The sequence below is a fragment of the Pipistrellus kuhlii genome, unplaced genomic scaffold (genome assembly GCF_014108245.1).
Source record: "Pipistrellus kuhlii isolate mPipKuh1 unplaced genomic scaffold, mPipKuh1.p scaffold_m20_p_4, whole genome shotgun sequence".
NCBI lineage: Eukaryota > Metazoa > Chordata > Mammalia > Chiroptera > Vespertilionidae > Pipistrellus > Pipistrellus kuhlii.
The window spans coordinates 33,195,499-33,220,449 of NW_023425540.1; the positions used below are offsets into that span (position 1 = coordinate 33,195,499).

The following is a 24,951-nucleotide window of genomic DNA, read 5'->3' on the forward strand; positions in this document are numbered from 1 at the left end:
CAGTTTCCTTTGCAGACCCTCTTCCTCTGCTAATTCCTGCTCTCTTCACCATTTGTCCTGATATTTAATCAGCCATTCAAAATACATTCTTATTCTAAAAGATACAAGTAACACAAAAATATTTCCTCTTTTTAAAAATTGTAAATGTACATAACGTTTACTACTTGAACCATTTTTAAGTCTACAGTTCTATGGCATTAAGTGCATTTGCATTGTTGTGCAACCATTACCACCATCCATCTCCAGAAGTCTCATTATACTAAACTGAAATTCTGTTTTTAAACACTAATTCCCCATTCTCCCTTCCCCCAGCCCCTGGCACACCTCCTTATTCTTAAATGTGTGTGTGTCTCATGCTTGATTTAATGGTTCAGGCCTTTTCAGCCCTTATGGCTTCGTTACAATGATTCCTTGTTGACAGTTCCTAACATGGTTCTCCCCTGACCTGCAAACCTATATCTGATAGATATATTGGATATCTGCACTGATGTCTAACAGGAACTGCAGATTCAGTCAATTCTATTGACTTTATCTCCTACCATCATTTGAATCCCCAAGTTATCTTTGTCTTTCACTACCATAGGCATCAGAGTAGTCTTCCTACATCCAGTCTTGCCTGGTCCAATCTCCATCACTCCAGAATTAGGGTGGCCATTCTAAATGCTCATCTGGTCATGCTACTCCCTTAAATCTTACATCTTTGACTGGTTCTCTGTAGAATTGCCCTCCATGATCATCACCTCTTCAGTCTCATCTCCTTGTCTCCTCTTTTCACCCTTGGTGCTTCAGCCCTTCAATCCTTCTACTTCCTTGAACCTACAAAGTCCTCCCCACCTCAGGGTCTATAGTTTCCCTCTGCCTGAACTGTTCTGTTCTCTCTTCTTAAACACATCTTTTTGTTTCTGACTGCTGGGGGCTGGGTTAGTCACCTATACAAGTGTGCTTTTGTAAAGCACCATCACTCCCTCTGTCATTTCGATCTTACCTGTTTATCAGAAATATAAACAGGTCTCTAATATTGCCCTCCTGCTAGAATGTGAGCTCTGTGAGGGCAAGGAGCCTCCTGTTTAGCCTGTATCTCCAATGCGTGGCACTCAAATATTTGTTGGGGAAAAAAATCCAAATTTTAATTGATATTTTTTGGTCACATTTTTAAATCAAGTGATTATATGATCTAATGCTTTCCTAATAAAATCAATATTTCAAACATTTGTGTGTGGTGTCCAATTTAGGCTGCATTTGTGTATCTGGTCAATTTATTTTTTGAGATGTGTGCAGATAGGTGATCTCAATTCTGAGATAAGTTGCATTTTTAGAAGGATGGTGGAGGTCAGCAAAAGCACGGGGAATGCTTTCCATTTCGGTCGCAGGGCTGCATTCTTTCTGGGGCTTCATGGGGAAAATTCAACTTTAATAGGGATTTCCAAATATAAACCATAATAATGCATTAGCATTCTAGAGAGCCATTTAGTTGGCCATAGTGCCAGGGTGATTTTATTTTCTGGAGCCCTAGCATTTCAGTTCGCCTGGCCGCGTTTTCCTTCTCCAAGATGACTCCAGTCACAGTTTGTGTGCTTCCTTATGTTAAGGAGAGAAGGGCCGGAGGGAGAGCAAGGTATTAGAAGGAGGGGATTTAATAGAGAACTTCCTGGAGAGAAAACATGCCCAGAACTACTGGTCAGAAGTAAACTGGAGAGAAAAACATACTGTGTAACTCAGTGTTAAGTGTAAGGCAAAAATCCTTTTTTTTCAAAGTCCAGAAACATGGTTGTCATTTTGATTCTCTCTTCTTCCTTACTCTGACATCCAATTCCTCAGTAAATCTTATTGATTTTACCTCTCAAATACCACCCTAAATTCTCCCTTTTTGTCTCTGAACTAGCCTCAGTCACACCTCCATCTATTCTCGCTTGGACCAATAGCAGAGACTCCAAGTCAGTGTCTCTGGTTCTCACTGCTGTCAGTCATTATTTCGTTAATTCACCCACAAGTGTTATATCGCACCAACACTCCTTGTTGGGCACCGAACTGGCCTCATAGAGCCTTCTGCATAGCCATTTGGACCACACTTGTCTCAAATAAACCTGATTTTACCCCAGTATATTGATTCCAGTGCCTACTTTTCCCCAGTCTTCCAGTAGAGGGTGGAATAAAGATTCAGAACTGTTGGCAGGTGAAATCAAGGGTTCAAAACAACAGGAGGAAATTTAAGAGTAATAAGTACAGAGGCCAACATCTCTATTCAGGAAAGAAGAGACTTACGTACAGAACTAGAGAAACCTGGCTTTGCAGCCATTCACTTGGGAAAAAAAGACCCTGGAATTTTGGTTATCAACAAGCTTGATATAAATTTACAGTGTGTGAGATACTTGGTAAGAGTTAGCCACATTCTCAGTTGCATTAATTAAAAAAAAAAAATGCTGATTAATGGCTTTCTCTGGGATGATTATAATCTTCAGTGACAGAAGCCAGAACCTATGAAGAATATGAACAAGCTAGAGCCTGGCTGGTGTGGCTCAGTGGTTGAGAGTCGACCCATGAATCAGGAGGTCACATTTTGCTTTCCAGTCAGGGCACATGCCTGGGTTGTAGGCTTGATTCCGCCTTAGGAAATGTATAGGAGGAAGCGGATCAATGATGTTTCTCTCTTTTTGATGTTCCTAACTCCCTATCTTTTACCTTTCCTCTCTCTCTAAAAAAATTAAAAAAAAAACCCAACATATTTGAAAACAAAAACAAGCTAGAGAAGGACATGCAGGATGGTGGTTTTGAGGCCCGAGAACTGGGCCTTGGCTGTACTTAGGATGTATATAAAACACCCAGATTCCCAGGATCCACCTCTGAGTATTTCTCAGGTGATTCTAATGTACATCTTAGTTTGGGTACCACTGATATGGACGACATGAACAGCATGCCTGGAAAATATCGAAGGAAATGGAAATTTTGCTTAAAGAGAGAGGTGTAACAGGTGTTTCCAAGATCTGAAGGGTTGATGTTTGTAAACTGAGATAGCAGCAGGGCGGGTGTAGTATGTTTAGGAGAAGCTTCGGTGAGAATTTACTAATAATGAAAGCTATGTGGTATTGACCGAGCTGACCCAGGAAAGATTAAAGAGGAGATGGGATATTAGGAGTGCTGTAGGGCAGTACTTCGAACTTCAACGTGTGTGTGAATTACTGGTGTATCTCATTAAAATGCAGATTCTAATCTAATAGGTTTGGGTTAGGATCTGAGATTCTGTGTATCTAATGAACTGATGCCAAGGCTTCTGGTGTGTGGACCACACTTTAGTAGAAGGCTGTAGGGGGTGCAGCTAACAGTTGACCAGATGACCTGGGTGATCTCTCAACTCAGAGTGGGTATTCTGCAAAGTTTAGTTAATTGAAGATGGAGAAAGCATGCTACCCAAACCACGTCAGAATCCTTCAGAACTTTTGGTGTGGAACATGCTTTAATCTGTTTAATTTTTTCATGTTTCTAGAAACTAGGTATTATATGTAGATGAATGACCAAGAGGGTGAGCTTCAGAATCAAATAATCTAGGTTTTGTGTCCTATCTTCCCCATTACTAGGATTATGAATCTGGGCAAGTAACAACTGACCTGAGCCTCCTTTTCCTCATCTTTAATAACCCCCCACTGGGTTTTATGAGCATTTCATATGTTAACGACTGTAAAGTGCTTAGCACAGAGCAAGTAACTTGAAATGTACTCTCCATCATTTATGAAACAACTAATTTTGGCACCAACTCTACATTGTTACCTTTCCTGCTCCCATATTCTTGGAGGATTCTTGAGAGCTCTGCAGATGTCACAGAGTGCACCAGTGAGCTCTCAGTACGGGCACTCACCCCAGATTTCTGGGAATACTATTTTTGGTGGGAGGGGTCCCCTGTCTTTATTGTTGGCATTTTCTTTCTTTCACCTTCTGAAATCAGGAGCTACATATTTCTCTACTTATTTATTATAGTAAGAATTAAATAGATAACTTCTAAAGTTACAAAGCAAAGAAATACTAATGTATACATTTATGTAGGGATACACCGAGATAAAAAAAACAGAACTTATTAAAAATGACTGCCTCTGTTGCTAAAGGATGGATAAGAAAGGCAGGTTAGGGGACTGTTATGAGTCTGTTCTATTTATATTTTAAATACTTGTAAATCTTATTTGATTTTTAATATTTTTAATTATTTAATTTTATTTGGCCTTCTCTGTTATAGTCTGCTTCATCTCTTTAACTTGATTTAAAAAAATAAAATTTTAATTTTAAAGAATTAAGCCAGGTCCAGAACACTTAAGGATAACACGGAAAGACACTTAAGTGATAGGGAGGGGAAAAAAAGTATTTAAGCAAGAGTATGGCATAATAAAAAAAATATTTTTAAGAAAGATCAAAACAGTCTACAAAGTCAAGAATGTACTGCATGATCTCACTTAAATATGGAATCCAAATATGTCAAAGACATGAAACAGAGAGCAGAATGATGGTTACCAGGGGCTGGGGGTGGGGGAAATGAGGGAATTTTGGTCAAAAAGTACAAGCTTTCATTTAGAAACCAAATATAAAGCCTTTTGACTTCAATTAATAATAATGTATTGTATTATTGAAAGATTCTAAAAGAATAGATTCTAAGTGTTATCATTCCCTGCGAAGAAAACCGAAAGTAGCTATGTGGGCGATGGATATGTTAATTAGTTTAATTGTGGTAATCATTTTAAAAGTGTGGATCAAAACCTCACATTGCAGCTCTGAGGTCTGTTCTGTATGCACACTGGGATCCAGCCCTAGCTTGTTAATATTCTCTTTGGTTTTCTCCCTTCTTTCCCGTCTCACTCTGCCCATTCCCTCCTTATGCTTTGTGGGGACCACATGCCAGTTAAACTACCTGGGCACACGTCATTGTCTTAGGGTCTGTTTTGGGGAAACCCCACAGCAGACATTCGTTCAGGACTCTGAACTTGGTTGCAGTCACTCTGTGCAGTGTGTGGTTCCCTCTATTCGCGAGTCAACACTCTTTCGAGTACTTTCCGCCTTGAATTCCTTTGTACACCCACTGATGACCTTTTGCCTATATCTCTGTTGTTGTTGGCTTATTTCTTTTGTGATCCTTCCTGTCATTTTATTTTGGTGTGGAAAGAGGGTGAGGAGGCACAAGCCCTGGTTATTTGGCCTTCTTCCATCATTGCCTGCCTAATCTCTTAAACTTGATTTCCCATTCTGCAATCATTTGCCCACAGTCTCACAGCCACGGAACACTTATTTGCTTATCTCTTTCATCCCTTTGCATGTGCTCTCTCTCTGCCTGGAATTTTATCCTCCTGGTCTGATTGACAAATTACCACTTTTTTTTTCAAAATCCTGCTCATGTCAACTCTTCTATTGCTCTCCCTCTTCAAGCAGTTGATAATTATGAGTTCTCCGTCTGTCCCCTTTACTTGATTCTATGTCCTGCAAGGACATTTGACATTATATTCCCAGTCCCAGGCACAGCGCCTGGCCTGGTGCTTTGTAATATTTGTTGAATGTACACAGAAATGCATTCCTTAAGGGTAAGAAAGCCAACTTAGCTTGGCATATCAGCTAAGAACAGGATCTGGGGCACCGATGAACCTCCCAGTGTGACTGCAGGAGAGCTGGCTCCTGCCACCACCCGGTAGGAAAGTGCTTACAAGATGAACCTGGGGCTGTTGGGGTCGGGGGGTGGAAAGGGCCTATGGGCCACAGATGGGTGGTAGGAGCATGAGCAGAAGTGAGGTTACTGTGTTCTGTCCCAGGTTTGTCTGTTGTCACCTTAAATTTTGTTGCTGGGGTTGATTTTGTGATGTCCCAGTCTCCCATCATTCCTGCCCATTTTTAATTTTAATTTTTACCGAAGCCTGCGTGGTATGGAAGTGAAGAGATGAAGCTGGGGCTTGGGTTTGAAGTTCCAGCTCCACCACTTAGTATTTTGTAATTTGGGGACAAGTTACTCAAATTCTCTCTGCCTCAGTTTCATGATCTGTTGTGAGGATTAAATGAATATGTATTATTATGTTAAATTTGTTTATAATGTTTATATATATAGTCACTTAGAATCAATGGGAGTCACGTACTAAGCCTTCAAGTGTTAGATATTATTTTTTAAAATATATTTTATTGATTTTATACAGAGAGGAATTGAGAGGGATAGAGAGTTAGAAACGTTGATGAGAGAGAAACATCGACCAGCTGCCTCTTGCACACCCCCCATTGGGGATGTGCCCGCAACCAAGGTACGTGCCCCTGACCAGAATCGAACCTGGGACCTTTCAGTCCACAGATCGACACTCTATCCACTGAGCCAAACCGGTTTTGGCAGGTGTTAGATATTATTAATATAATAATTCCCAGGTGACTAAAGCAAGGTTTTAGGAGGCCAGGTTGCTTGCCCAAAGCTACACAGGAAGTCTAGGGTGAGTCTAGAGGGATAAGTCTGTATTTTGAGATTCAAGGACCATTTAAAAAATCCCAGCAGCGAAGAGCCCTGCAGGCACTGGCTGTGCCTCACAGAGGGGGCAGGAGGTGTTTTTCAGATACCCTCAGAGCTGCCCGGGCCCAGCAACAGGAAGCGATGATTCAGGAAGACTGTTTGATTTCCGTCACCAGATGTTGGTGTGTGTTTGGCATCCAAATCTGGATGCTCCCTGAAGGGGTCACTCAAGCCCAAGTCCCGGTGTTTTTGTCTCTGGGGACACACGGATGCCAGAAAGAGCTGAGCCTTAGGAACATCGGCCCCTCCATACTGAAAATGCCGGCATCGTTTCACTTCGGCTATTGTACATCAAACTACGTTAAGAAGTGAATCTGAAAGTATTTCTCCAGTGGTGATAATGTTGCTACAACTGAAATATGGGTGATTAATGTCAAAGCTTCAGATCCCAAGCCCTTCCGGCGAGGTCATGGGCTTATGACGCGGAGACTTGGAATTCGTCTAGTTCCGTCCTTTGTAGACCCCTCCGGGCCACTTGTCTGTGTTCAGTTTCTCCAGGCGTTTGCTCGGTGGATTTGGTTGCCTCCCTGTTTTGAGTTGAAAGATGGGAGTAAGGAATGAGACTAGAGTCAAGCTGAGTCAAGAGGCTATTTTTATTTCTGGAAACAGCAGCAGGGGCAGGAGTGAAGCCTGCCTGTGTCTGTGAAGGGCCTTTCTTGCTTTAAGTACCAGCTGTTGCGTTGAGTCATGTGTTTACTGTCTCCTTTCTTTTCTTTTCTTTCTTTTTTTTTTTTTTTTTTAAGTTTTTATTGATTTTTAAAGAGAGAGGAAGGGAAAAGGGAAGAAAGACAGAAACATCAATGAGAGAATTATTATTTTTAAACTATATATTTTTATTAATATATTTCATTGATTTTTTACAGAGAGGAAGGGAAAGGGAGAAAGAGCTAGAAACATCGACCAGCTGCCTCCTGCACACCCCCTTCTGGGGATGTGCCCACAACCAATGTACATGCCCTTGACCAGAATCGAACCCAGGACCCTTCAGTCCGCAGACCGACACTCTATCCACTGAGCCAAACCGGCCTCGGCGAGAGAGAATTATTGATCGGCAGCCTCCAGCATGCCCCTTCTGGGAATTGTGCCTGCAACCCGGGCATGTGCCCTGACTGGGAACCAGATCCTGACCTCCTGGTTCATAGGTTGCCATTTAACCACTGAGCCACACCGGCCAGGCTCTAAAGCTTATAAAATTAACCCACATAACTTATATCATTAAAAAATTATTTGTTTTAAACTATTTTGCTTTTTCCTTTTAATCTTTTCACACCATTAAAATGCATACCTTCATAAAATTTGTTTAAAACTAAATGCCATTTGCCCTGGCCAAATAGCTCAGTTGGTTAGAGTGTTGTCCTGATAAGCCAAGGTTGTGGGATTGATCCCCAATCAGGGCACACACAAGAACTAACCAATCCTATCTAATAAAAGAAAAACATGCAAATTGACCATACCTTTGCTACACCCACAAGCCATGCCCACCAGTCAATCAGGGTGAATATGCAAATTAACCAAACCAAGATGGCAGTTAATTTGCATATCCAGGTGCAGAGAGAAGACTGAAGACAGCATACCGTATTTTCCAGCATATAAGACGACCCCCTAATTTTACAGTTAAAACATAGGTTTAGGCCTATATTCGCTGTATAAGACTACCCCCCACTTCCGAGGCAACACCAGTTCTTTTTTTAATAGACCGCCTCTCTGACTCTGGCCAATCTGAGCTGGCTTTTTACTAGAACACAGTGTAGCTTCGGGTACAGAACATGTATAATTTGCATGCATAAAAAGCCTGCTTGGATTGGTTGAGTCAGAGAGGCGGTCTATTATAAAAAGAACTGGTGTTGCCTCGGAAGAGGGGGGTAGTCTTAGACAGCGAATATAGGCCCAAACCTATGTTTTAACTGTAAAATTAGGGGGTTGTCTTATACGGAAAATATGGTAGAAAGAAGCCAAGTGCTGCAGAAGGGAGCAAAGCTGCAGAGAAGCAAGCAAGCAGGACAGCAGAGAAGGAAGGAAAGCAGGTGGGGCAGCGGAGAAAGGAGGGAAGCAGGAAGCCCTATTGCAGGAATCTTCTTGCAACAGGCCTCTACTGAATATATAAGTGGAAAAACAAATCTCTCTGTCTATCTCTGGTCTCTCTCTCTCTCTCTTTCTCTTCCTCTATTTCTCTATCCCCCTCTCTCTCTTCAATGGAAAAAAAAAGTAAATTCCATTTAAACTCTCTCCTAATAATGCAAAAGTTAACTGATAAGATTAAAATTAAAGCATGCTTCTAGATTCTGGCCTTTGCAAATAAAATGACAGGGGGGAAATGGGCACATTTGTAAGGGTATAGGGAGAACTAAAAAGGCAATGTTAGGGATAGGCAGTCTTTTCTCCTCTCTCCCTCCCCATGTCGGTTTCCTGCTCATTCCCTAGTGAACCATTCGGGGGAGCTGGGTGTAGCTTCCTTCAACACTTAAAAATGAATTCACAATTGTGGCTTTGCATATTTTTTAGAAGAAAAATACCTGGGGGTGAAAATTACCAGTGATTTCTGTTTGTATTTCTCAAGCCATTAAACCATGTAATATGTTTTAAAAAATGGAATTGTAAACAAGCACACACAATACTTTTACCTAATACATTTATATATTAGTAGCTAATACATGATATTATTATAATACTAGAGGCCTGATGCACAAAATTTGTGCAAGAGTAGGCCTTCCTTTCCCCAGCAGGCACCCGGGACCTAGGCTCCCCTGGCAGCCCTGGCTTCATCTGGAAGGACAGAAGGACATTTGATCTAATTAGTATATTATGCTTTTATTATTATAGGCTTACAAAGTTTCCATAAATGATATTTTACATAAAATTCTGCATCCTTCTTTCCCCCCTCAATTCATGTTTTGTCTGGACATCTATCTATTTTGATTCCAATAGAGAAACAGACGGCAGTATGGTTAGCATCACAGGACTTGGAGTCAGACTGCCTGTGTAGATTTCCAGTCTTGCCTTAGCAAATTTCCCATCTTTTCTGTGTCCTAATTCCTTTACCTGTGAAATGTGGCTTCTAATAGTTTTTACTTTATTGGGTTGTCAGGAGCATCAATTGGGTTTAAACATACCCGACACAGGAAGTGCTTCGTTACTGCCATTCGTGCAGTTGCTGTTATTAAAGTGGCCCCTGGCTGTGCATCTCTAAGACAAAGATGTTGACATAGACTTCCACTGCATCCCTCTTGGCTCTCAAGCGAGCATTTTAGGCACAGACTTGAAATTTTTAGCTATAGGACAGACATTTGTCCAGTTATTCCACTGTAAGCACTTAATAAAAGTGAGCTATTGTGATCATCTAAATCACTTCTTTTAACTCTTGTATATTACATCATATCAATGTATTTCCCTAGGGATGCCCATTTAGGTCTGTTAAAAACAATGATGTAATATTTATCCATTTATGTCGCTTGTTGTACACATATGGAAGAATAGAACTGCTGGGTTGGAATTGAACCCAGGCCTACTTACTGCCAAAGAGTCTGCAAAAGAGTAATATGTAGAGACAAACTTAATAGATTTTGAGACTTAAATTTTTTGAAAAATTTTAAAACTTTAAAATATAAATTTTTTTTCTATTAGTCATGGGTCATAACCCATGACTAATGGAAAAATTCCCCAGAGATGAGCATTGCCGTTGAGAGGCAGTCATCATCCAGAGGGGCCTTCGGCAGCGGAGACATTAAAAGTCTCCTCACTGCATAAATGGATCCATGTGGAACATTTAGCTGAATGTGATGCATGAGAGACCAACAGGAAAAAATAAAAGAGATTTACAGGGATGCTGTCAACATGAATGGTTTTATTGCTCAAAGAATTAGGGGTTATTAGGGAAAAAATTAAAATTTTATTTATTCAATCAACATTTAATTACAGACATTTGCAGGCTTGAAAGAACTGTGATTTGTGGGGACAAGAGGTTTTGAAACATTTTTTTCTCTTTCAATCAGACATAGCAAGTCTCACTACTGAGCCAAGAAATACTTAATTGTCTGTATTTCAAGGACCTCCTCTACATTTTAAACAAGTGGTAGAATATTTCAGAATGTTAAATTAGGGAAGCATTGTAGAGGAGAAAGGAAGGGGCGGACAGGAGAAAAGAAAAGGGGACCTCACTGGTCGGGGGCTGGGCGAACAGCAGAACGTCCTGGGTTGATGGAAGCAGCAGTGGATGTGCTCTCCTGAAGAGTCCTTTCCAGGGACTCACTGCAGACTCCCTCAGGCAGACCTGTGCTCTCCGCAAGCCCCCAAAGAAATCTGAAAATTCACCTCCTGTCTTCATGCTTCTGAGGGAGGACCCAGATTGCAGCCCTGAAGGTTGCCTGGCGTTTATGTTCACCACTGGAGACCCAGAGGGTAGAGGTCATGGTACAGATTGTCAGCCTTTCCCCGGGGCCTTCCGTCTCCTGCCTTCTTACTCCCCATTATTCTCCCCAAGGCACCCAGACACAATTCAGCAGACAGAATTGTGTCCTTGGTATAGTGGGCTCCGGAGCCAGGACACCTGGCTTTGTAGGCAGGCCCAGCCTGCGTCTTGTTTTCCTCCTCTGGGCAAGGGTGGAAGGATAGCACTTACCCCACAGAATAGCTGGTGTGGAGAAGGCTCAACTCGTGGCAGAAATGCCCCACCATTGCGTCTTGGGACGCAATAGAGCGCTTCAGTAGACCAGCCTGTGAAAAGCCAGGGCATTGCTTGGCTCGTTCCTGCCCCTAGTCCCATCCTCACTCCAAGTCTCTGAAGTAGTCTGAGAGAGGCCCGCATAGACAACAGAGACTGGAGCAGGCCTTCCCTCCAAGCGGGTCCCTCATTTCTTGGAGTAAGTGGGGGGCAGGGGGAGGGGCGGGAGGGGGGTGGACCAGCCAGACCCCCCCACTCCCTGCAGGTCAGTTCTGGTTAGGAGCAGCCTGAGTCGCTAACCTTACAGCCATTATTCTTTTCTGTATGTGCCTGACATTATCAAGGAGGTTATGTTGAATGACCTCAGGGTGAGTCAGCCAATTGAGACATTTTGCCTCAAAATGTGGTTAAAGGCAAAGAAAAACAAACTGTACTTTTAAATAGAGCATTTTAAGGAAGGGACACAGCTTACAGGCATTTTGTTCTGTCTGTGTGCTCAGTGGGATGAAGTGTAACCATTGTCCCCCCCACTCCCATCTCACCCCTGCCTGCTTGGTAGAGTATGTCTTATCCAGAATCCTCCTGTGACAAGGTTCATGACTTAAATGACTAGCAATAGACAATAAATTAATAACGATATCCACAGATATATTTCCCACAAAACGCCTTGCTATATATTTTGGTTTAAAATAAGCCATTCAGAAAAAAAGGGAGAAAGAAACAATGAAGTCTATGGTACACTAAAAAGAGATACTGTAAAATGTGAATTCCAAGCTTAGAGCAAACTTACTTCACAGAATTTCACACTAAAAGGAATCAATCCACCTAAACCGGTTTGGCTCAATGGATAGAGCGTCGGACTGTGGACTGAAAGATCCCGGGTTCGATTCTGGTCAAGGGCATGTACCTTGGTTGCGGGCACATCCCCAGTAGGGGGTGCGCAAGAGGCAGCTGATCGATGATTCTCTTTCATCGATGTTTCTAACTCTCTATCCCTCTCTCTTCCTCTCTGTAAAAAATCAATAAAATATATTATAAAAAAATAAAACTAATCAATCCTTTTAATGATAACAAATACGATTTTTGAAAAACCTTGGGGAAACAAAATGTATTGAATATAAAAGATAGAAAACTAATAGCTCAAAGAATGACAGATAAATTATTCTTTATGAGTATCCTCTCTTGACTAATAGCTTTTTAACATAAATTCAAGGTTTTATAGGGAAGCAGAACTGAACTCCCTTCTCACCCTGTTCTTTAAGGAAGACAGTGCAGTGAGTAGAAGGCCTATGGGTGGTGGATCAGATCTACTTCAAATCCTGCCTCTACCCCTCATCTAACTATTCTACTGGAGTGTCCGATTTCCCATCAGAAAACCTTCAAGGCTGATGTTTGTTTCACACACACACACACACACACACACACACACACCCCTCTATTTGGTAGAATGTTTCCCCAAGAATCACCTACACGTGGGTTTTACCTGATCATCCACTGACTGCATAAACATCCAGGGAATAGATTACAAGCCTGTTGATCTATGAATGGCAACCTAACAAATACAGTTAAAAATGCTTTTAAGAGTTGTCGATGTTTCTAAGTCTTTATTTACTTAAAAATTAAAAGCTGAATAATGTCTAACTTTAAGCACTTATCATTTCTTTTGATCTCAGCACTGTGTTTCTACAAACTGCATGTGATTCTGACTATGATAAAATGGATTCTTGCCTCAATCTGCTACCCCCTTTTTAAAAACAATTACTCATTTTCCTAGTATGTAATTATCATTTGCTCTCTCAAGCAATTGAGATAATTAAGCATTGGAAGCAGCAGAGCGCAGTTTGAGCTCTGAAATAAGATTTCCGGGGTTCTAATCTCTACTCTGCTACCATTTGCTGTGTGACTTTGGGAAAACTACTTTCCCTCCCTGGGCTTCAGCTTTTCTCTTTTGCCAAAATATGAGATAAGCATTGAATTAATCTTTATAAGGCTATAAAAATCTGAAAGAATGAAATTATTAATTTTGCAAATGATTTAAAATGAATAAGTAAAATACTTTAATACTGTATTCACACTGTTAAGATACAGTTAATAACTATCAAGTTAACAGCTATTAGTGTATATTATTCCTAATACAGCTATTTAAAAAAAAATCTAGGTAAAGCACCTGACATTTAGTAGATATTCAGTAAAAAGTAGCAATTTATCTCCACTATTATATCAGGAAAGAAACTTATGCTAGGTTATATTTAAAGGGCACGCATTAGATTCAGCTCTGTCTATAGAGCTTTGAATGAGAACAGCTTTAAAAAAGTGCATTGTTTCCAGGTTCAGTAAAAATGTGATGATGACTGTTTCCAGGTTTAGTAAAAATGTGGTGACAAATGCTGAGTACTTTTCATATTTCAAAGCCACGGCATTCATCATCTTTGGTCCTGTGTGGTGGGAGGCCCTGGAGATAGGTGATGGGGTATGACAGTGGGTGGCAGGGCAGGGTCCTGTGGCTTTTGCCCTCCTGCCCTTGGCTCTCCTTACTGCTCCTGCAGGTCCTATCTCGAAAAGTCAGGCTTAAGAGCTTTCTGCCTCGGGTGGCTTGTGATGAGGAGACTTAGATGGGCAGGGGAGGACAACACAGCAGTGGGTGGTGGATTTCAAGCTGATCCCCTCCCCTGGCAGACCCCCTAGCTCAAAAGCACTGAGGTGGTGGCAGAAAGAATGGACAGAGCCCTGTGCCAGATTGCTCAGACAGCGTAACCTCTCTGACCCTTAATTTCCGCATGTGAAAATGGGAGGATAGGTTATGACTCTCAGCTTAAATGTGCTTTGCTCAGGGCCTGACACAGAGTACAGGCTCCTCTAGCATCTGATACTGGCATACATGGTGAGGTTCAGATGTCAGATCTATTGAGTGCTTCCCCACAAGAGCACTAATGCATTTTTTTCTTTGTGACTGCTGTTCAGTAAGAAGCTCTAAGCTAGCCTAGGAATTCAATAGGTTATTATTCTCCATACCTCTTCACTTCATAATTGTCAAGGTTTCCCCCATTTCTTTTTTATAAATGTGTTTTTATTGATTTCAGAAAGGAAGGGAGAGAGAGAGAGATAGAAGCATCAGTGGTGAGAGAGAATCATCGATGGACTGCCTCTTGAAAGCCCTCTACTATGTATTGAGCTTGCAACTTGGACATGTATCCTGACCAGGAATTGAACCGTGGCTTCCTGGTTCATATGCCGACACTCAACCATTGAGTGACACCAGCTGGGTTCCCCCATGTCTCTAATGCTATTCACTGAGTGGCCAGATTATTATGATCTCTGAACACATATACTAAACTTTTCTTTTTTGAATTTTTATTGATTTCAGAAAGGAAGGAAGAGGGAGAGATATTATAGAAACATCAATGATGAGAGAGAATCATTGATCAGCTGCCTTTTGCACACCCCACACTGGGAATTGAGTCCGCAACCCAGGCATATGCCCTGACCAGGAATTGAATCGAACCATGACCTCTTGGTTCATAGGTCAACGATCAACCATTGAGCCACCCCAGTTGGGCCTTATGTGACTAGGAAGTACAATAGGGGAAACTAACACAAGGTAAGCCCATCTCTGACACAGAGCCACAAGGCTGGGATGCTAATTTTGGGCAAACTGTAAGCAGAGGTTCCTAAATTGACTGCAGATTAGAAGGACCTAGGGAGCTTTTCAAACAATATTTGTTTCACAGATCCAGATTCAACTGGCCTAGGGTGTGCCCAGCAAGTGTTGTTGGAAAGCTCTCAGGTAGAAGCCAGAAGCATCTCTCTCAATAATCATCATGCCCCTGTGGTGCCTGGCACCGACCTGGGCATTTGGCTTTGTTAGCTTTGTTTTAGCCTAGGGGTTGCAAACTCAGACAGGCGTGGGGGCCAGTAATCAAGGGAAGGCACAAAGATGGCCAGATACAAGGCAACAGACAGTAGTAGAAATTCTGATTTTTCCATAGGAGATGGAAATTTGGATTTGTACATGAAACTTTCCCATTCTTAAAATGTTGATAAGTGATTTAAAATGAAACTCTTTGAAGGTGCACAAGGCAGCAGCCTTGGGTCCCACCCATATTGTTTCCTACACTGGGGCCTCAGATGAACTGGGCATCTCTTTCTCTCTGGGATAATCTAGGACAGTGGTTGGCAAACTGATTAGTCAACAGAGTGGCAAACTGAGGCCCGTGAGCTGCATGTGGCTCACAAGCTGTAGTTTTCCGACCACTGATCTAGGAAAGTGAGGAAAGAGAGAGTGTACAGAGCTTTCTTGCATGAGCTGGTAAACATTAGCCCCCATCAGTGGTGGGAGCAGTTCTCATTTATACTCATGTACCTTTAATTGACATTCAATAAGACTGTGGTTGCCGGGAGACACAGGAATATTCCCATAAACAAATGGGTGACCTTGACCCTAAGAGGCTTCTCCAGGCTTTAGATGCTCATGTATAGCTGGGTCCTATGACTTTTATATCCACACCTCTAGAGCCAAAGATGTGTTTTTACAGAATTCTGGAGAAAGAGAATAGACAAGAAAAGGAGCAAATAATTATTTCAAAGTTCTCCTTTGAACATAAATACTATTAATATCTTATGGCAATTACCCTGTTTCCCTGAAAATAAGACAGTGTCTTATATTAATTTTTGCTTCCAAAGATGCGCTAGGTCTTATTTTCAGGGGATGTCTTATTTTTCCATGAAGAAGAATACTGCACACATTTATTTTCATTTAGTTAAATGAAAATAAAGGAAATTTATTACCTGTATACGGTACAGTAGTATGGTAGTTGTCAACACAAACCAGACAAACTGTGAATCCTACAGTATCAAGAATTTACTCATTTATTCAATGACAATCATGTCATCATCTTCTGGAACATCATCATAAAACAATCCAATTCCTGAATTTCCTGTTGAATTTCTTGTAACTCCATTTCTTTCAGAATCAGTGGACGAAATATCTCATGTTTAGCCTAGGGTGGCCTTATTTTCGGGGGATGCCTTATATTTCACTCAGAAGGAAACCTGTAAGTAGGTCTTATTTTCGGAGGATGTCTTATTTTCGGGGAAACACGGTACTAAGAAAGAGGTAGTAACATTTAGAAGCTGTTTGCTCCTATGGGCATCCTTGCTTCAGAAATAAAACATAATAATAAAACTCACTTGACAGGTCTCTGCGAAGTCTTTTTCATATCCCGAGGAGAAATTTCTTTAGCAAACACTGGGAGAGCTTGGTCTGGGTGGGTGTCCGATGATTGCTGGGGGCACAGCTATAGTTATAGTCCATTCAAACCCCCTGCAGGGCGCTGGACAAAGGCCATATCTTCACCCAGGGCTATCCTGTTCACGAGCGCAAATGGCAGAAAATGACATTTGCATCTGGGCAAAAGCATTATAAATGTCCATAGTTGTGGCTCCTCAGGGTCTCTCATCATCAGGCAGGTGTGGTGGGTTTGTGTTGGCACAGAGGGAAGGCCCTCAAAGGCCTTCCCAGTCTATCTGGGAGATCTCAGATAGGTCATCGAGGTTGATCTCAGTCCAAAACTTAAGGTCTCTGTCATAACACAGAGTTCCATTTCACATTTGGAAAGTCAGAGTTTGCACTCGGAGACACGACCTGACATTTTTGCAGCTTTCAATAGAAAATGACTTGGTTTTTCAAGAAGCAGGGGGGATCTTGACCATTAGGGAATATCTTTTATAATATTTGAAAATTATTTTTAGAATTCAAGTTTTTTTTTTTTTTCTCTCATTCTCCATTTAAAAAAAAATAATTCAGGTGATAACAGAAGGACAATGCAAGTAAAACACTAGAATTTCAAAGGATCTGGGTCCAACATCCCACCTGCCTGGGGGCCTGAATCGTTACTTAAATGACCAGTTTTATCACTGACAGAAGTGGAAACACAATTTCTGCTCAAGGTGGATATAAATAAGTCTTTCATCAAGGTTTAATTACTTTTTTTTCCCTTCTACTTTTGGGACTTATATCAGCATGTTGGGCACTCTTGAAAAGTCCCATGGGGTGTGTTCATGGCTTCTTAAAAGAAGGGACATTGGAGATGTCCACTGAACAAAGAGTGACTTGACTTCATCCATCCATTCTGGGTCAGCTATCAAGTTGTTTATGTTTTAGGAGGGAAGGGTATTAGTTCCTGAAAGGATTTGGCCTCGGTGATCTTGTAGGGCAAAATGTTTTCCCAGACACCACACTAGTTGATGCAAAGATCCCCTAAGCAGTGTTCCTCAACCAGTGGCTTACATTCGTCAGGTTATATTCGGGACAACTTTTTCCAATGACTTGCGTTAGACTGCCCTCCTCCTCAGAGATTCTGGTCCCCCAGATTCTGGGGGTGGAGTATAAGCATATGTAATTTGGTGAACAAAAATTCCCAGTTGATTCTGATACTTACACACCATGCTGGGAAACACTTCCCTAAAGGTAAATGGAAAAGTCTCTTTATTTGGCCTCGCCTTTGATTCACAATGTGCTGGAGTAGCCTGTTTGGAAAATGTCACCTGATGAATTGAGATGGAGGAGAGGAGAGCCACAGTCCCATGTGCTGCCTGGGGTGGGGGAGCCCTGAAGAAGCCTCATCTTGGCCAGCCCCCTGCGAACAAGACTTTCCCTTCTCTGCAGAAACATGTCCACCCATGAAAGACTAGCTCATAATATGGCTTGCCTTTTTGATTGCCTCTCCCTAAAGAGCTTTCCTTCTCTGCTTCATTCATTCATTGTCTGGATGATTTGTTTGACTATTCAATTAGCTATTGATGGTCTAACTTCTATTTCTGCTGAATGCAGTTTGTCTTATATTGTTATTTAATGTTTCACTGATTTCTGTCTAGTAGAAATAGTGCTGATTTGAATGTTAGTTCTGACTTTATTTCTAACTGTGTATCCTAAGCAAGTTGATAAGCCTTTCTGGATTTCAGGGCCCCACTTATACAATTCCACAATTCTCTTTTTTACCTCATCCTCAAGATTAGGTTTTTACACAATGATGTTCACTTAATTTTATTTACATTTTTTTGAGAGAATAACTATAGTAGACATTTTCTAACATGGTTCCCAGGGACTCTGCATTCTGACATTCATGCCCATATGTAATCCCTGTCCATGAGTGTGGATAGCACCCAGTGAATATGGCAAAAGGATGAGATGAGCTAGAAGAGACTGTGACTTCTGTTTTGCCAGTGTTCTCTCTCAGGCTCTTCCCACAGGCTTGCTCAGATGGGGAGGTTCACCTGGGAGGATAAAGGGCGGCCTCTGGACAAGAGCCAGAAAGTGACTGAGGCCTCAGTCCAACAGCCTATGAGAAACCAGCTCTTACCAAAACCACTGAGTTTTCTTGAGAGTGGATCCTGCCTCAGTTGAACCTTGACATGACTGCAGCCCCAGTCAATGCCTTGTGATTGCAGCCTTGTGAGAGAGGCTAGCTAAGTCATGCCTGACCCACAGAAATGGCGATATAATAAACACATGTTGTTCTAAGCTATTAAACTTTGGTGTAATTTATTATGTAGCAATATGTAACTAATACTATCTATGAGATGGATTGATGGACTGATGGACATGGTAGTTCATCTACCTGATTTGGTCCTATTGAGCTAAATTGTACTACAGGCCGAAACTGGTTTGGCTCAGTGGATAGAGTGTCAGCCTGCAGACTGAAGTTGTCCCTGGTTCGATTCCAGTCAAGGGCATGAACCTTGGTTGCGGGCACATTCCCAGTAGGAGGTGTGCAGGAGGCAGTTGATTGATGCTTCTCTCTCATCGATGTTTCTAACTCTCTCTCTCCCTTCCTCTCTGTAAAAAATTAATAAAATATATTAAAAAAATAAATTCTACTACAGTAAGAAATGACCCCCAAAGTGGCTTATATCCACAAGAGTTTATTCCTCATTCTCACTATATGCCCACTGAAGGCGGTTATAGCTGTGCCCGACATTTCCTTCCCTCCAGAACCCTCTATAACCCAGGCTGATAACAGCTGCCTCTATCTGGAATATTGCCAGTCACCATGGAAGAGGCAAGAGAGCAGGCGAAGTATGCACTGGCTTTTACACCTTCCCCAATGAAAACAATGCACCATACTTTTGCTTGTATTTCACTGGCCAAAGTGAGTCACATAGCCACATAGTTGATGAACGTGGCCCAAAGTCTATTCCTCTTCCAGGGAGCAGCACTAAATATCTGTGAATAGTAACACAGCACCATTTGCCATCGTGCAGTGGGTTAGGGGGAGTGGTAGCCACAGACTGCCATAATATACAGAAAAGAGAAAGAATAGCTCACATGCACAGCTGAATGGGTATGGTGGCCCCAGAGCCTAAGATAAGAGAGTACAATTGAATAGCTATTTTCTTCATAGAAAAGGGCGAAAATGAAGGGAATATGGAGCACTGAGGAGAGTTGAAGTGTTTTGTTTTGTTCCTTTAAGCACCCTCAAAATCTCCATAGTTACCTCCCTAAGGCCGTTCTAAAACAGTGACTCTATGGCAATAAAGCTTTAGGACATGCATCCTGGCCCTCCTCTTCAGACTAGATAGCCTTCCCTAAGCTCTTGAGGCTTCTGTATATACATATATACGCCTCCCTTGCCTATAATCCTGTTCATCAACTTGAACTGGGTCTCCAAACAACTGTTTTCCAGCAGTCAGTTGGATAGAAGAGGGAAACTTGACACATGACCTTGGGCAAGCCTGCCATGTGTGGATTTCAGTCTTTTCAAAGTCCAGTCTAATCTCACCTTCCTGAGAAATAAGCACAGTCCCTGCGGACTTCCTGCAAACGCTGGAGGAGCTTACGGAACTGTTGCTAGCCCATCCATCTCAGAGGCCTTGCCAGGCGGCTTTAGAGAGGCCGTTTGATGGGAAGTGCAGAGATCTGGCTTGCAGAACAGGAGGAGCCGGGCCTGACTTAGCTGGTAAGCCAAGCCACCAGGATGGATCTGTCGTTAAAACCAGAACCAGCTTAAATTGCTGACACGCGGCAGAGAAATGTCAGGGCCAGAGATCCCCTAAAAAAGTAAAGGAGAGACTTGTTGAAGATCCTTCTGCCTATAAAAAAATACGTTTGCCCTTAGGCTCTGCCTGTTTGGATCATACCAGATGGTATTCTGTTTCTCCTGAGGTTAGAGTTTGTGTCAAAAGAAATAGACTTCACTTCGATGAGTTCTGAAGGAGGCATGAAGGAGTCCTAGCATCGCGGTTTAAAAAGTGACCTTAGATGCTGTCTAAGCCAAACTGCCCAGCACAGGAGTCACTCCCTCATGTCCACGGTCTGGAAATTGGTGCTCAGGGACAGGTTTGAACGTCCTGAGATTTTTTAGGATGCAGTTCTGTCTTAGTTTGCTTTCCACATTGCACCATAGAGAGTGTGAGGGAAAAGCAGTGGAATGTGTGTGACAGGAGTGTGGAGACAATACCCTTCTTCCTGGTGATACAAGCTTTAGATTTGGGGAAAAGATTTCTATTTTGCAGATGTAATGCTCTTGGTTGCTGCAGGAAATGTTGAGAGAGGCCGTAGTCTGTAGTCTATTTCTGAAACTGACTGCCTGTGAAACAATTCCACCCCTCTCTGGCATGTTTTACCGCTGGCTGGTGGTGAATTATGGAACAGAGGAAGGCAATGGGGAGTGGGGTAGGGCAGGGTGGGGGCGGGGAGGCAAGAAGAAAGCCAGAGCAGCTTTCCAGGATTGAGGTGGTAGTAATAGGGATGGAGAAGAGTGGATGGATGAACTGAGGAACAGTTTGAGATAAAGAGGATGTGGTGAAAGAAGCCAGGTGGGCAGGCAGGTAAGATAAGCCTCTAGGTCTAAGTGGGAAAACATCACCTCTCCTACAGGAACTTTCATTTGTATTCAGGCTGTAAGGACCCCAATCTTTTAAAATACAGTCTCTTCACAAGTCACTGAGGACCTGGCTCACTACTGACTTCTGATGCTGGAGATACTCCCGTAATCAGGAAGTTACACTCCCCCCCCCCCCCACCTTTACTTTATTATCCTCATTGGATATCAGAACTGGGTAGTGAGCTGGAGGGCTCCTGAGGAGGGATGGGTTTGCTCAAAGGAAAAGCTGAGATACTGCACACGCCACGTACCCGGGCAGCCTCAAATTCAAGAGGAAAGGTAGGGAGCCTTAGAGAGGTAGTGCTAAGGGTCAGGGCTTCTACATACCTTATCTTTCATTCCAACCTCCAGATAACTTTGTGAGGTGCATCTTCTAAATTCCAGTTTTACAAAACAAAAAAAGTGAGGCTCAGAGAGATTCTTTATTTTGCCCCAAACCACACAGCTTCCAAGTGGTGGAGCCAGGACTGGAGCCAGAGTCTGGCTCCCTGCACTCTCCATACCACCCCTCAGTCTTGGTCAGTATGTGTTCCCTCTTTTCTCATTATCACCTGACAGATTCCATCGTGGTACCCATCCTGGGGAAGGCTACAATTTCTTTCTTTCTTTTATGTACTATGCTTGCCTCTCCTATCCCACAGCGTGCCTAGTAAGGTGCTCTGTGAACGTGCGTGCCTAGAGGCAGTATCCCTTCTTGCTGCCACATATGGATCTGGAACGAGTCAAGGCAGGGCTGGTGAGGTAGACTGTTGCTGCCGCCCCTGCTAGGAGATGGGGAGGGATTCTTCTGCCTGTGCCTTGCCTCAAAGGCATTTTCCAAGTCCTGTCCCCCTCGTGCTCCCCCCCCCTCCACCTCTCGCCCCTGACTGCGGCTCAATTCCCTGGGGAGCGTCCCTTACTGCGGGGCTGACAGCATCTGGGAGTGCAGGGTCCCTGGTGTCCGCGCTCTTGCCCATCTGTGCGCAGAGCCTCGTTCCGGGGGCGCCTGGAGCCCGGCGGGCATTGACGTCAAGCGGCAGTAGATCTCTGCCTACAGACGGCTGACCTGGACCCTCCTCCATATCCCCGTCCTTCCTTGCCCCCCTCCCTCTTCCCCCGCTCAGGGCTCTAGCTCAGTATAAAAGGCGGGAGCGCGGGGTGCCTCAGCAGCAGCGCCGAGTTTCAGCACCATGGAGAGCACCCGCTTCCAGCTGCTGCCCCTCCTGGGTGCTGCCCTGCTGCTGCTGTTACCTCTGCTGGGCGCCCGTGCCCAGGAGGATGCTGAGCTCCAGCCCCGAGCCCTGGACGTCTTCACCGTGGAGGATGCCTCCCATGAGAAGGAGCTGGTCGGTATCCCCCCGACCCCAGACTCCCCTGGCCTGCCGCGCGGTCCCTCCTTTGTACCTCCTCTCTTCCCTCCTCCCCACCCCGTTCCCAGAGTCTGGGCGCGGGGAGATGAGTGAGAAGTCCCGGCTCCTTGTCATCCTCCCGGCAGTCTTGTCCTCGCTCCTCTGAGCAACAGCAGCCTCCCCCTCCCCCCCCCAGGGCTCCCGGACCTGCTGTCAGTACCTGGGACAGCGCTCCCCAAGTTTCCTCCCCTCTAGCAAACCTTTTTGTCTTGGTGTCTCAGGGTGGAGGAGGGTGTGTGGTTATGGGGATCCTTAAAAATAGGGCTGGAAGTGAGCACCTGGGCTGGGCTCGCAGCCAAGGCGGCAACTTCGGGCTCCGGGGTGCGGTATGTTGCAGATCGAAGCGCTGCAGGAAGTCCTGAAGAAGCTCAAGAGTAAACGTCTTCCCATCTATGAGAAGAAGTATGGGCAAGTCCCCATGGTAAGGCTTTGGAATCACTCCCTTCCCATGTTTTTCCAAGAGGAAATATACCACATGGAGGCTTAGACACGCCTTCTCCCTAGGATGTGGCTAAATAATTCAGGAAAGGGGTTTGCAGAATTCTATGAGGTCCCCTTTATTTTCACCACCAGCCCTTGTCCTTGGTCTCTAAGGGCAGACCAGACTTTTCAGAGGAGCTTACAGCACATGTCAGGAACCAGCGCTTGTGTCTGGGTGGAATGGAGTGTTTCCTGAAGATGAGCTTTTTTTCACCTCACAAAGAATTGGTTCTTGTTCCCCCAGTTTTTTTCCTGACTTCCGAACCCCTATCAGTTTTTTTTATTTTTATTTTTAAAATCTAAGTTCTAGGATAAAAATTCTTAACCAGGGCTTGTCACCTTCCATGGAGAACACACATACTTAAATCTTCCTTGGGATGAGGGGCGGGGGGCAGAAAGCAAGGAGCAGAGGTTGTGAGAAAACATAAGTCTATTGTTTATTTCTTAGAAAAAAGGCCTGGTTGATTTTTTTTTTATCATCTGGATAAGCAACTAAAGGACCAGGAAGTGTAATCCAGCTCTCCCCCCCTTCCCTAATGTAGGAAGGGCTCAATAATTTAAATTTCTTTTTATGTTCTCTCTGAAATTATAAGCACAAAGCTCTCTTCCATGTTAGGCCTGACTAAACTTAGACCTCCTGTGCGGATGATAGGGTCCTCATGAGCAGAACCTGTGTTGATGGGGAGCATGGCCTTTGGGTGACTGGATTTGTGCATTCCCACGATCACACATTGTGTTGCTTGCAGTGTGACGCTGGTGAGCAGTGCGCTGTGCGAAAAGGAGCGAGGATCGGGAAGCTGTGCGACTGTCCCCGAGGAACCTCCTGCAATTCCTTCCTCCTGAAGTGCTTATAAGGCGTCACCCGCCTCCATCAGTCCCCAGACCCTCTGCTTCCCCCCCCCCGAGGACCGCACCTTCATCTGTGGAGTTGAGCTCTAGCAACAAAGTTTGCATTTCCCTCTGAGGGTGAAGGGGCTCTTTTCCTGATGTTTTCAAATAAAAGAACAACATCTTGTATGCTTGTATGGTGTTGATGTGTGTACAAAAGTTTTCTTTTTTAAATTTTATTTGTCTGACACACTCTTGTGTATTCTTTGTAAAGCAGGGGAACTTTGCTTTGAAAATTGTATTTTCCTATGTGGCATGGCAGGATGAAAATTAGATTTGGTGAATGTTGGTAGATGACAGCACAACCTGGAAAATAAATCTCCCCCAGCATCACCAACTGAAGCATGTACAAATTATACATAATGAAGTGTTTTTAAGTGATTGCTCACACTGCCCTGGTCGGTGTGGCTCAGTTGGTTGAGTGCACCCAGAGGTCTCTGGTAGGATTCCTGTCAGGGCACAAGCCCCTCCTTGGGGCTTGATCCCTGGTAGGGGGCATGCAGGAGGCAGCCAATCAATGTTGTTGTTTTTTTCCTCTCTCTCTTCTTATCCTTTCTTCTCTCTCTCTAAAATCAATAAAAGCAAATAAGTAAAAAAAAAAAAAAAAAAAATTGCTCATAGTGCATTGTTGTTTCTATTGTACATAGGTCATTTAAATATGAATGATGGGCCGAAACCGGTTTGACTCAGTGGATAGAGTGTCGATCTGTGGACTTAAGGGTCCCGGGTTGGATTCTGGTCAAGGGCATGTACATTGGTTGCGGGCACATTCCCGGTGGGGGGTGTGCAGGAGGCAGCTGGTCGATGTTTCTCTCTCATTGATGTTTCTAGCTCTCTATCCCTCTCCCTTCCTCTCTGTAAAAAATAAAATAAAATATATATTTAAAAAATAAATAAATAAATATGAATGAAAGGATTAACCACGCAATGGCTCATATACCTTCCTAAGGAGAGGCAGAGAGCAAGGGCCCTGAGATGGTCGGTGGGAGTGAAACCTCTCAAATCACATCATGATCATCAGAGGAGTGCTTTTTTTGTTTTGTTTTGTTTTGTTTGTTTGTTTTACATAGGAATAAAAAAGAGAACTTTTTTTTTTTTTTTTTTTTTTTTTTTTTTTTTTTTTTACTTTGCACTTAGTAAAGACTG

At 43.2% G+C, this 24,951-nt stretch overlaps 1 protein-coding gene across 1 annotated transcript; it reads left to right on the forward strand.

The window, feature by feature from the left end:
- The first annotated feature begins 21,837 nt into the window (after positions 1 to 21,837).
- On the forward strand, positions 21,838 to 23,934 carry CARTPT (CART prepropeptide). Its single transcript, XM_036410957.2, has 3 exons — positions 21,838 to 22,374; positions 22,775 to 22,858; positions 23,664 to 23,934. The coding sequence occupies exons 1-3, from the start codon at positions 22,219 to 22,221 to the stop codon at positions 23,769 to 23,771; spliced, it is 348 nt and encodes a 115-aa protein (XP_036266850.1). The 5' UTR covers positions 21,838 to 22,218; the 3' UTR covers positions 23,772 to 23,934.
- The last annotated feature ends 1,017 nt before the right edge of the window (positions 23,935 to 24,951 follow it).

Excerpts from the sequence above, each read along its gene's own strand:
- CARTPT (XM_036410957.2), top strand. The coding sequence starts at position 22,219 with ATGGAGAGCACCCGCTTCCAGCTGCTGCCCCTCCTGGGTGCTGCCCTG. Across the intron at positions 22,375-22,774 it reads CCTCCCATGAGAAGGAGCTG|ATCGAAGCGCTGCAGGAAGT; the intron begins GTCGGTATCCCC and ends GGTATGTTGCAG. Across the intron at positions 22,859-23,663 it reads AGTATGGGCAAGTCCCCATG|TGTGACGCTGGTGAGCAGTG; the intron begins GTAAGGCTTTGG and ends TGTTGCTTGCAG.